The 13452-nt window shown below is 40.5% G+C and overlaps 1 protein-coding gene across 13 annotated transcripts in view; it reads right to left on the bottom strand.

Annotated features, from left to right (window-relative positions):
* The window catches only part of LOC121530842 (pre-B-cell leukemia transcription factor 3), an 80876-nt gene extending 73231 nt beyond the window's left edge, over positions 1-7645 (bottom strand). For 7 of the 13 annotated variants that reach the window (XM_041836115.1, XM_041836122.1, XM_041836119.1 and 4 more), the window contains exons 1-2: positions 6227-7645; positions 5407-5486 (exon numbers count right to left, since the gene is read on the bottom strand). In XM_041836115.1, the coding sequence (XP_041692049.1) occupies positions 5407-5486; positions 6227-6420 (274 nt within the window). In that variant the 5' untranslated portion in view covers positions 6421-7645. The remainder of the gene's footprint in view (positions 1-5406; positions 5487-6226) is intronic. The other 6 variants (XM_041836117.1, XM_041836118.1, XM_041836121.1 and 3 more) reach the window with 1 other exon arrangement.
* Between the last annotated feature and the right edge of the window lie 5807 nt (positions 7646-13452).

Below are 13452 nucleotides of genomic sequence, written 5' to 3'. Positions count from 1 at the left end.
AATAATAATAATAATAATAATAATAATAATAATAATAATAATAATAATAATAATGGGATGTCAAATTAACAACAAACTAGATTAAGGCGGCTCATTAACTCTGTCAGAGAGCCTTGAAATGAATGTTCCCTAAAGGTTTGAGAAATGCTTACCCCCTAAAACCTAACAATATTTACGCAAGGTAAGGCTTTTACTCAGCCTTGCATGTGGTTAATTACAACCTCACTCTGAAATTATTTCAGTCAGTCCAGTGTTCATAACCACAGCGTGCACATAGATGAACAAACAGACACATATTGTAGCATGTTCAGCAGTGTGTTCAGTAGTGTCAGGAGGCTAACACAATGCTGTCCAACACAATGCTGACATTCCCCTAGTCTGTTAGTGTAGCTAGTCGCTCTAATCCTCTGCTCTACACACTGGATCTGGGCATTTATCAGCCAGAGCCTCCTGCACTCTGTTACCTCTCCAGACCTCCCGTTTCTGAACTTGATGAGTCAAAGGTCAGGGAAACAACAGGTCAATTCGCAGCCAAGAGGAGCGCAGTGCAGCTGAGAGAGCTGTGAAGAGGACTAAGCCTCTCTGTGGTGCGCTGTGATTTAGATTGTAATAGTTTTCTGTAATCTCTTTCTATTGATTAAACCTCACATCAAAGAGGGGTCCTGCTGCAGAACCTCTCTTTTCCTGGTCAGAAATACCATATGGAGGTAATCTTTCACCGTTGTTATTGTTGCTACTCCCGCTGCTGCTGCGAGCCGCTCTTCCAGGGCGAGAGAGAGGGGAAAAGGAGAGCAAGAGAAAACAAACCCAGCACATCTGATTAGCACTGAGATCTCCCGACCAGCTATGGCAAAAAACAAAATGACAGCATACTTATCTTTTTAGAGTTTACTTTTCTTTATCTGCCCCTGACATGCTGGGCACAATTCAGAAGAGGTGTGGAAAAAAGGAAATGTCGAAGAACAAACCAGTGTGATCTTTTGCAGATTGCTAGTGTCAAACATAATGAGAGAGAAAAAACAAAACGGATAAAAGGGCACAGAATTCTAGCAGTTTTAGCAATATCTCACATTCAGCTCATTGAAATGCAAAACCAAGAGAAAGTGAAAAAACAAACCCCTCCTGCTAAAAACACTCAATTTACTGACAAGCAAATGACTTCATGCTGCCACTTAATCTCATTTCTTGCATAATGCCCTCTAATTAGCATATCAAAGTGAATTAATACTTCTAGGGTATTAGCAATGAGGAAATCTGCTCTAGGTCTACAATAAGAACACTACAAACAGCCTTGCATTGCAAAACCCATCTGTCTGTTTCCCAGTCAAGTGCATCTCTCTCGCTTTCCCAACCACACAACACGGGCTACTGACCCAAGTGGAAAAATAGATTTAACTTAACCCCCTGCCCTTGCCGCCATGCACCGAGGTCCCTGGTGAGTTTCTGAGATTCTAAGTGGAGGCATACATACATTTAAAAAAATCTCCACACAGGTTGAAATGGCTGTCGTATTTCTAACATACATATTCATGTAAAGATTCTAGATACATATCATGTACTGTTTCACATCTTTCCACTGGAGCTGTTCAAGAGAGCCTTGATACAACTACTCTGCTTTTCTAACAAAAATACATTTTCTGCACAGTTTTGAAGCACATACTGTAAACATCAAATAATTACAGCCGTGTTTGTTTGTTGCACTGCTGTCAAATCCATGGTTGGAAATTATTTTCACCGGATGGGATCATTGCATGGTTAAATGACATTGGGATTGTGTGCCACTTGAACAGACATGAAAGGGGCAAAGAATCACAGGGACATGTGAATGGCCCACAGTGGGAGAGAAAAACAACCCAGTCAAGAAGGCCACCAGACCAGCTGAGCTCTGTCAATGGCTGAAAGGGGGGAGGCTGTGACTCCAAACCACATGTTAACCACACGCACACTCACACAGATACACACTCACACAGACACACACACAGATACACACACACTCAAGACAGATACACACATCATCCATTGACTCTTTAAACAGATGTAAATACAAGTATGTTTGCTGTCATTGTTTACATGGCTACATTACAAACACTTCAGGTTTGATTTAGCCTGTTTTTATTTATGCTTGGTACAGTGTGATCCAAGAATAATAATGAGCATTTTATATTTCCAAACATCTCTCTCTCCTTTGATTTACGACAAAATATCTTATCAAACTTGTGTCATGCATACATGTTCATTGTACAGGTACTAATTGCATTGAATTGTATTATGTAACTATTGATAAAGTATAATCAAATGAAGGCCCTGGAGTATCTGGTTACAATGAGATCAATAATGTCCACATGTCAAATGTTTTCATACATATAAGATATAGACAAAACTGCAAACAAGCAAAACACACACACACACACACACCTAGAATTTTGAGGCACGTCTCAATTCAAAACAGAAAGTGGATTTAAATTCTTTAAAGTAAAAACAATAACTTTACAGCTACTTTCATACGCCAAACGGCACACAAAACACACACTGATCAGAGGGACTGAGATAGAGAAAATGTACCACCAGAAGCATTAGTACACAGCCATTTCTAAACTGAGTGCTCAAACAAAGTAGTACAGAAGAATATTGTTTAGTGGTTTAGTTATTGTGGAAAAATACATTGAAACATGGGCCATCAAAGGGATTAAAGAAGATTACAACAACTGAGCTGGTAAACAAGCTCATTTAAATAATTTGCATACTTGGAGACTCTATTCCTCCTGCATATTTAATTAGATCTTTAATGTAATATAAAATATAAATATGTAAAAAGTAATCCAATTTGTGCCTATGGAGATTTGAGTTCTACAGGTGGGGTTTAGATCTGAAAGTGTATAGGGAAACATACATATTGTGTGTGTGTTTATATTGATGCATGGATTCATCTATGATGCACACACAGAAGCATACAGTATATGCACAGTCGCTCACACACTATTACATAGACCTAAACCATCCAGTGATCATATTCTCCCTTTTTCTTACACGATCGCTCTCTCGCTTTCCCTCGTTCTTCTCGACAGGCATAAAAAATGCCTCAAGTAGGCTAGGCAGCCAAGCGGGCCCTTCTCCTGCCCCTGTGGACACCTCCTGTGGCCAAGAAGTTCATTAAGTTTTATGGTCTTCCCCAAGTCACTTCTGCTTATTATAAGCCACACAAAGGCCACAAATCTGGCAAGCCATCACTATTTTGAAGCAATAGCAAAAGTTTTTTTTTGTATGACAGGCCACTTTTCTTGTGTTTTCAAACAGGTTTAAGAGTTTACCGGTATTTGACAGCTGTCATCACTCTTCTCTCTACGGACACCAATATACAAAACTTTGACCTGACCAGCATGTAGGGGAAAATGCCAAATGCTTACATCACTCTTGTAATCCTATGTATTGTCTCTTGTAGTCATTAACTATTGCAACTTTGCCACTGGTATCAAATATACCAAATATATCAAATATTCACTAGCAAGCGTAAGTATAATGCTCCTGGCAACAGCTTGATATAGAATAAGAAATTTCCACAACTTGAAATCTTTAAAATGAAAATGACATTTTATATTAAATGTATTGAATAAAGTTTTAGGAAAATAGTTCAATATTTTGGACAAGAATAAGAGCCTCTGCCTATTACACTGAATAGGGTATTGCCCCAAAAAAATAAGCCATACACCCTTTAACAATAATAATTAATTGCAATATTTTGAATATTTTCATATACACCTACAATACTGAAAACGTTTATTTGTATTTTACATTGCAGTGCAAACACATTTTTGTAATAGGTTTATATGTGAGAAGTTGACTAGCAGTAACCTCCTTTTGGCTCATCAACATTGTGAGAGGAATCCTATCCATGAAAAAGACCTTCTCCAATAGTGTGGGCATAAAATCCTTAGTATTTGGTGTCATATAAAAACGTTATATTATTTGTATTAGGTCCATACGATATGCGTCTGGCCTTGGAATGACTGTCTACCTGTCCTAACAAAAGCATCACATCATTGGCTGTAGCATGTGGTTTGTGGCTTCTTATGAGCATTCTCCTTTCACCAAAACCTACAGGGCCACTCGACCTTGAGCAAACAACAGAAATTAAAAGGCGCATTATGATAAAATTGTGTGCTATCAGTGTATCATATTTGATTTGCAGCATTTTCTGTGATGTCAGAATTGCATGGCATCACGACGCACAAGAAAGGTGCACAAGACAGGTTAACCCACTATTAATAACCTATTCGGTTTGTGGATTTATTATGGTTAGAATTTGAAAAAGGTGATCCTAAAGTCGCATGGTGCCACAATTGTCACTCACACGCTTGTGCATGCACAAACTCACTCACAGTGGACACACACACAATGTTGTTGTTTGGGGGGAGCTTATTTCATATTTTCGTGTTTTACGCATCATCTTGCAGAAGGCTACTAAGATGACCAAACAAATGTAATATATAAAAATAAAAAAACGTACAATAATTAAAATCTTCAATCATGTCCTACTTTCTAACAATATGTTAACCCTAATACAGTTACTCCTTTGTATGCTACCCATTTGTATTAGTAGGAAAGTCAAATTATGTGCACAGAGACTGGTTCTAAAGGCTGTGTCCACGCATGCTGGGCAATAATTTTTATGTGTTTTCTATTAGGCTATACAATGATGTTATATATACTTTAAACAGTTTCACTGCACTTAGCTTGTCACGTTAGAAACGTGTGACTTTATTGATCCAATGAATGCTGTATGTGCGTTACAGATGGCAACAATGGTTAGATAGACTAGCGCCAATAATGTCAATAGTGATCCTGTGGTCACCAAACCTCATTATGCAGGAGATTACAATGTAACTGACACATTTTTTAAATTAATTTAAATAGTGAAAACAGGGATAATGACTGTAGGCTATACTTTCAACGTTAATAAAACACAATGACGCATAGTTCAGAAACAGCTCACATAATGCGCGTTCTGTGGTGTAGCCTAAAAACACCAAAGCATGTGAATGTCCTTTATTTGTGCGATACAGCGGAATGTGACGCACAGCGTAAACATGTGCAGGTTACCAGCTTGTCCATGCCACCCCGATGCAACCATCGAATAACAACCCTCTATCAATTTCTACGTGAGAGCACATATACCTTTTTGTGGGGTGCGGATGCTTCTCAACGGCTGAAACCATAACCTACATTTTCCCATTGCAAATTTGCTCCATTGCGGAGCTGATTCTGTCTCCCGCTTGATAACATCGGATAAGTCTGCCTAGGGGAGAATAAAGATGGCGGTGTGCAAATGCGTTGAGGCTCCGCAATGTTGCCTATTATTACAGTCCTCGTGTTGTTTAATCCTACACTTTAATGCATGTGAAATCTTACCTGTTTTCTCTTTGATCTCGCAGAGGACGCTGAAGAGAGCAGGTTTCATTCTGTGGCAGTTCAGTCCATGTTTCCTGTTTCAGTTTGAGACAAGAACCAACATTGAAATATAGTCACTATAACACCATAGTTGTTAAAACTTGTAAGAAATTACTCTGAATAATGTCCTTGCTCTTTACAATAACTTCGAGGTCTTGCTCACTTTGCACATGGAGGATCTGTAGTTAATGTTGACATGCATCTCAAAGTTGTAGCATACAGAGTGCTTTGTCAACACGAATGACAATGGATGCATTGTTTGTTGAAATACTAACTATTCGGTAAGACTTCAAAGTTAGTTTAAAAAAGTTTATTTGTTGAAAATTCACAATTGAAATTACTCAAGACTGTACATTCAAAATTATTACTAATGGAAAATAACGCCACGGAATTAAAATAGGATATTACCCAATGTTATTTTAAAATATCAGGAGTTACTGTGAAACACATTATTCTACAAGTACGCATCAATCAATGTTTACAGTAGCCCAGCCTACCAATACGCAACATTATATGTAAATGAAATATATAGCCTGCACTTTCCCCTAAAATTGTTTGTAGACCACACGAGCCAATGAAGCGTGCCAAAACTATTAGAATTACTGGATGACAGGTGTTAACTTTTTCATCTACATTGGCCCCTGCAACTAATTGACCATGGGTTTCAGGTATGGAGCAACATTTTATAGCCTAGCTACCTGTTATTACATGGATATTCATTAGCTATAGTGCGTAATGGTGCGTAAAGTGTTTTGTAGAGAAAACATGTAAATGAACCAACTTTGCTTGCGCCTCGTCCAGACTTTGGTCAGTAATGGTCATTATTTGATGCAGAATGTCACCGATATCTTGTTTTCGCCCATCATCTGTCCCATCGTGTCCATGTGGAGGCTGCAGTCCCATGCTTCCTTGTACGGAGTGGCCAGCCAAGCTGACACCGCCGAGAGCCTGCATGATCCGGGCTTGTTCGTCCATAGTCAGCCGCAACAGAATCAATGCACTAAGCCACACAAATGGAAACTTAGCTTGAAAAACTTACATACAAAAACTACTAGAACATGTGTTGCGTTAAGGAGCTGTATATTGGTGATATTGCGCTTACGCGTATAAGAAAAATAAATAGGTGAGTACCAGTGATGGTATCAATATCGCGTGTCCATGTAATCACTTTCTTACTATCTTTTTCTTTAGGAACGGTCCGAAGTGTGTGTAGTTATGAATGTTTTTGTCCGAAAATGCATAAGCTATAATTCTTCAAAACTTCTTTGTCAAAATGACAGCCGCTGTCCCTCGTATCCTGCACGAGTCCTCTTGTCAATTCGTCTTTCTCGTTAGATTTGACGTGTTGGGTATTGCTGATCCTTGCTGATCTCTCATTTATTAGCAGTCTTCTTTTGATTATGTTTCTTTTTGCAATTCCTCTTGTAAATGTTCAAATCCCCATTATTGTCAGCAGGAAAAAATATCCAAAGTGAAATTAAGCAATGAGCAAGTGAATGAAAAAAACAAAAAATTAAAAACAAAATACAACACTTAGGTAGTAAATGAGTACCTGCTACCTGTAAATGTATAGCAATTATTTCCAAGATAACTGAAAATTAAATAAATCATGAGCGGCATTGGTAGCCAAATACAATAATAAAAAATATGAAATGTAGAAAAAAGTTAATAGCGTTAGTGGAAAAATTATAGAAAAAAGAACAGCGAGAAATTAATTAGGCTACACGCTTTAAAGCGATGCGCAAAAATATCTGCCTGCTGAAATTTATGAGCCCGAGCCTCTGCCTGTGTGTGCTTTATGTTGTTTGATGGCAGCGGTAGTGAGCGATTGACAGTGTGCCAATGCCACTCACTCACTGCAGACGTGTCAGAGCAAAAAATACAAAATCGGAATAAAAATGCACGCTCCTCCCTTCAGAGGAGGGGTCTATATTCTTGTCACTTTTCTCTGGAACCCCGAAAATAAAATGCTAGAACTGTGCTTGAGATGGTTAGTATAATGATGAAATAACGTTGGAGTCCCACTTGTCGTATGCCTTACACGTGCACCAAAATGCCGTCATTCTCCACACATAATAAAAAATGTGAGTGTAACACACAAAATAAAATGCATATCAGAGTTTTATAGTTTGATACAGAACTGATAATGAATTGCACTGACTCTTCGCTTCTCAGGGCTATGGTATGTATGGTCGTCTCTACCAAGCCTTGCCTCATAGGGTAGGCAAGCAGTAGACATGTTTATAATATTGGAAGTAAACCTCTTCGACCAATCAACGCTGTGTTTGAATGCGACTGATGACCAGGGTGTCCTATTGCTGGCCGATGCATGGTCCTGAAAGCCCACCCACCACATCCCTTCATGTACTTGAACAAAAGGACAGAGAGGAAGAGGCAAAGCGAGAGGTTTCACTCTCCCCAAAATCTGTCAAAAATAAGCCCAATGCGTTTCTATGGGCTTATTTTGAACCTAAGCTTGTCGCCTTCCTTCCCGCCTTTGGGACAATGACTCCCATTGTTAGGGCGGAGACTTGAGCATCTCTTCATTATATACAGATCTCTGAAAATGATATAAACTTCTGATTGGTCGTTGCTACGGGTGACATCCACTGCACAAGCAGGCTGCACTGCTCAGCGCTCCCCTGCAGTTGCTATGGCAGCAGACAAGTTGTTGAGCTGGATGCAAGGCTACAACCATAGAGCTCCTATTAAATAGTATTCTAGTAGTCTAATTCCTAATTCTAGGGCAACATTTAAGCATCATCTACCTACCCACCATTCATATAAGACAGGTTTTAATGAAATGTCACCATCATACAAATACCCCAGAATAGCAAGTGTGTGAAGAGTATCTCTGTGCAAACTTGTCGGAGAGCTCCACATGTTGGTGATGGTGTAGCTCACACAAACTGTGGTGGTGCAATATGAACCACGACACAACATTTAGTTATTATCTTAATTCATTGTAAGTATAACATTGACAGAATTAAAGAGGCTATACAGAATCTTTGCCTCTGGTGGTGTTTTTGAGCCAAAAGGAGTCCCCTAAATGGACAGATATTCTACAGAAATTACCTCATTAGACAAAAAGGGGCTCATCCATGCCCATGAGCAAAAGCCCTGTTAGCCTAAAAGAAAATATTATGTGGTTTCATTAGTTACGAAATTGATTTACTGTTTTGAGGTAAAACAGTAACTACATTTAGGTACAGCCTCTAATGAAAACTGAAGGGAACCCCTTTTGGCTCAACAGCATTCCCAGAGGCAAAAGTTATGTATAGCCTCTTTCATTCTGTCAAAACTCTTGAGATAAATTGCAAAATGTTTAAAAACTTATATTGGACTATACAGTCATCAAAAAATACAAAGACAAAAGTGGTTTAGTGTTGTTTATCAGAAAGGAACACCAAGAGGTTTTGCATCACAAAAAAAATCAAGATTACAATCTAGCCTTTGGGAAAAGTCATACCACTGAGTGAACTACACTATACTATACACCACCCTGTGTACTGTGTACCTTCACAAAATTAATGAAATACATTCAAGAGAGGACTGAATCAAGAACCTCAAAGGTCTGAGTGTTGAGATCATGGCAAGCAGCTTCTACCAAGTGAACTGTGTGGTTCCGCTCCTTTCTTATTCACTTGACCTTGAAGTATCAACTCAACACACTCTTGAGTTTAGTGAATGGGAGTCCCAGGACTACTGCATTTATCATTGAAATACTGAGCTGTCAAGTCACACTGCATACCTGTCAAGGAGGGCTCAAAGGTACAGCTCGAGCTCCTCTCCTCTGTTGCAGTGCATGATTCTTCATTGCATTGCATACCATACCTTTTCACCATTGTTTTCAGTCATATGTCAACATAATTCATTTCCGTACTATGACAGCCCCCTGCAAAAAGACACCGTAGCATTACAAATTCACCACACTATGTTTACATAACCAGGCGTGCACTATTGTCATAAAATTATGTTTTCAATTCTGAAACCATATTATTAATATAAAATAAATTATTGATTCTACTTTTATTAATTTCCATAATCATCTGCAGTAGAAAACCATTGCAAATAATGAAAATAATAAAAACACCTTCTAATGCATTTATAATGCCACTGCAGTTGATCTAAAAAGAAGTAAGACATAACCGAAAGTCCATTTTACTGTATACCTGGTATATATTTTTAGTTGATTTGGGTTAATTGAAACAAGCACCACTTCGATGAAGAAAAGTTGAACATTTGAAATTAATTATTGCTGTTATAGCTACACCACTTGAATCCATGGCAAAAAACCTAAGCATTACATTGGATATGAGATAATCTGATCATTTATGATTTACCTTCTGTGGACTTTGTCGAGAATGGGCATGGTATTGGAGGAAAGGACGTGTGGTATAACATTATATGTTTAATGCATGAGGACTTTAAATTACTGAGCCTCATCAACTCGTCATTACTAATGAAATGAGGACTTTTAAAGCAGAGCATGCTCGTCTGTTTGAACTACACATGAGTGTGCAGAGACAACAGTTTGTCATCTGTTCAAATTGATATTATGCTTTTCAATGTGACATCTGAAAAGACCCACAGGTGCCATAGAAAGCAGTGACTGTGTTGTCATATTTCATTTAGGCATCCTTCTGCAAAGCTGTAATTGCCTAATTAGCTTGTTAATTAGGAGATTAGCATTTACTGATAGAGTGGCTTGCTCTGTTGTGATGGGAGGGATACAGTTTAAGTGAGGAAGTTATGGGTGTCTGATTTTAGAAGGCTGTTGTCTGCAAGGGGTTAAGGGAATACTAAAGAGTTTTTTTTAAAGAAACACGAAAATTCTGTAAACCACCCAGTCCCGTTGAACACAAAACGAATGAATCAACAACATTTCCAAATGAATTGAAAATCCAAATGTTTGTGCATTAAAGCTGAGATCCGCGAAACAGCGTCACTGGCCATCCCACCCCCATTGTTATTGTTTTTGTTGCCGAGCTGAGGAGCATCATGCAGCATGGTAAAAAAAAATGGTGCTCTTCTATCGCACATGCAATGATGTCAGAAGGAAAACAACTGTGTTGTTTGTTGTTTGCAGTAACTTCTTTGTTGTTGTAATATCGCAAATGGACGTGGCAGTTTCACCATTAAGGATTGCAGCTTTAATATATCAAAATGAAATGAATTAACAATGTAGATCTTATTGTTATGACTTATATTTTGTATGTTCAATAGAACTAGAGCGGCTGGTAATGTGGCTACCTCTGACCGATGGTACTAAGGAGCGGTGAGATGGATCCTGGTCTGAGTGTCGCCTCTGTGATCCCCTTGTTGAGGGAGATTTGAGGAAATGACCAAGCAGACGGTGCCAGAGACATTACTAACCAAATTATGAACAGCCTTTCATTTGGTTTGTGTACTTTGTTTATTTATTTCCCGGCATTTATTCAATGCTTGCACTTTGTCTTCATTATTGCTGCACATGTGAAACATGAGAGGTACTGTGACTGTTTGTTGCATCTGTTTATGTCTGTAGAGGGGTGAAGAAATACACATTCTGCCTGCTTTTGGCTTGACTTTTAGAATTTGTTGCTCATTTTTGCGATCATTTTGCATTTCAGAAATATCAAGCTATATACATTTTTATTGACAATGTGAGGTAAATATCTTATTTGCTTCAGGCTCTCAATTCATGCTTAATTTGTATGAAATACAACATGCAATGGATGTTTTGTGATTGTGTATTGAAATCTTGCCTGCATCGACTGTTCCAAAATGAATCTATGAAATGGTCTTATTCATACAAAGGGATAGACCAGCAAGCAGTGGTCGGGAGAGGTTGTGTTTTCTCTAGCAGGAGGTAAGCTTGGCTTCTTATATGGTGTTGAGTAAAGCTTAAACCATGTATTTAGATTGTAGGTAGGTAGTTGTAGTTAGGTATTGTAGGTTGTTTATTTAGGTAGTTATTGTAGGTTATTGTAGGTAATTATTGTAGGTAAGTATTGTATTCGGTGGAGCCCGGCGAAGCACGAGGCTAGCTAACCCACTACCTAGACCAATAAAGCTAGCTAGCGGGTAGCTACTGGTAACTTTTAGCAACGGTGGATAGTTGTTTCCAATGTTATTTCACGCTTAAGAGTACCTGTAATTAAGCCAGCTAGCTACCTACCATTCAGCTGTTTTTCTAACCTCATTATCTGAGGCATCAACGTTAGGTAGTTAGTAGCTACTGTACTTAATTACAGCTACCCCCCCCCCCCCCTCCTCTCTCTCTGTGGATGACTTCGTCAACCACTTTGAAAAGAAGGTTGACGACATCCGATCCTCGTTTGTTAAGTCTAATGACACTGCTGGTCCTGCTCACACTGCCCTACCCTATGCTTTGACTTCTTTCTCCCCTCTCTCTCCAGATAAAATCCTGCAACTTGTGACTGCAGGCCGCCCAACAACCTGCCCGCTTGACCCCATCCCCTCCTCTCTTCTCCAGACCATCTCCGGTGACCTTCTCCCCTACCTCACCTCGCTGATCAACTCATCCTTGACCGCTGGCTATGTCCCTTCCGTCTTCAAGAGAGCGAGAGTTGCACCCCTTCTCAAAAAAACCAACACTCGATCCCACTGATGTCAACAACTACAGACCAGTATCCCTTCTTTCTTTTCTTTCCAAAACTATTGAGCGTGCCGTCTTTAGCCAACTCTCTTGCTATCTCTCTCAGAATGACCTTCTTGATCCAAACCAGTCAGGTTTCAGGACTGGTCATTCAACTGAGACTGCTCTTCTCTGTGTCACGGAGGCTCTCCGCACTGCTAAAGCTAACTCTCTCTCCTCTGCTCTTGTCCTTCTAGACCTGTCTGCTGCCTTTGATACTGTGAACCATCAGATCCTCCTCTCCACCCTCTCCGAGCTGGGCATCTCCGGCGCGGCTCACTCCTGGATTGCGTCCTACCTGACCGGTCGCTCCTACCAAGTGGCGTGGCGAGAAGCTGTCTCCGCACCACGTGCTCTCACCACTGGTGTCCCCCAGGGCTCAGTTCTAGGCCCTCTCCTATTCTCCCTATACACCAAGTCACTTGGCTCTGTCATATCCTCACATGGCCTCTCCTATCATTGCTACGCTGACGATACACAACTAATCTTCTCCTTTCCCCCTTCTGATAACCAGGTGGCGAATCGCATCTCTGTATGTCTGGCAGACATATCAGTATGGATGACGGATCACCACCTCAAGCTGAACCTTGGCAAGACGGAGCTGCTCTTCCTCCCGGGGAAGGACTGCCCGTTCCATGATCTCGCCATCACGGTTGACAACTCCGTTGTGTCCTCCTCCCAGAGTGCGAAGAGCCTTGGCGTGACCCTGGACAACACCCTGTCGTTCTCCGCTAACATCAAGGCGGTGACCCGATCCTGCAGGTTCATGCTCTACAACATTCGGAGAGTACGACCCTGCCTTACACAGGAAGTGGCACAGGTCCTAATCCAGGCACTTGTCATCTCCCGTCTGGATTACTGCAACTCGCTGTTGGCTGGGCTCCCTGCCTGTGCCATTAAACCCCTACAACTCATCCAGAATGCCGCAGCCCGTCTGGTGTTCAACCTTCCCAAGTTCTCTCACGTCACCCCGCTCCTCCGCACACTCCACTGGCTTCCAGTTGAAGCTCGCATCTGTTACAAGACCATGGTGCTTGCCTATGGAGCTGTGAGGGGATCGGCACCTCTGTACCTTCAGGCTCTGATCAGTCCCTACACCCAAACGAGAGCATTGCGTTCATCCACCTCTGGCCTGCTGGCTCCCCTTCCTCTGCGGAAGCATAGTTCCCGCTCAGCCCAGTCAAAACTGTTCGCTGCTCTGGCACCCCAATGGTGGAACAAGCTCCCTCACGACGCCAGGACAGCGGAGTCACTCACCACCTTCCGGAGACATTTGAAACCCCACCTCTTTAAGGAATACCTGGGATAGGATAAAGTAATCCTTCTACCCCCCTAAAAAAAAAAAAAACATATTGTAAAGTGGTTAT

The sequence above is a fragment of the Coregonus clupeaformis genome, chromosome 18 (assembly GCF_020615455.1).
Source record: "Coregonus clupeaformis isolate EN_2021a chromosome 18, ASM2061545v1, whole genome shotgun sequence".
NCBI lineage: Eukaryota > Metazoa > Chordata > Actinopteri > Salmoniformes > Salmonidae > Coregonus > Coregonus clupeaformis.
Note: the sequence above shows the minus strand (reverse complement) of the source record. Positions and strands in the feature narration are given on the sequence as shown.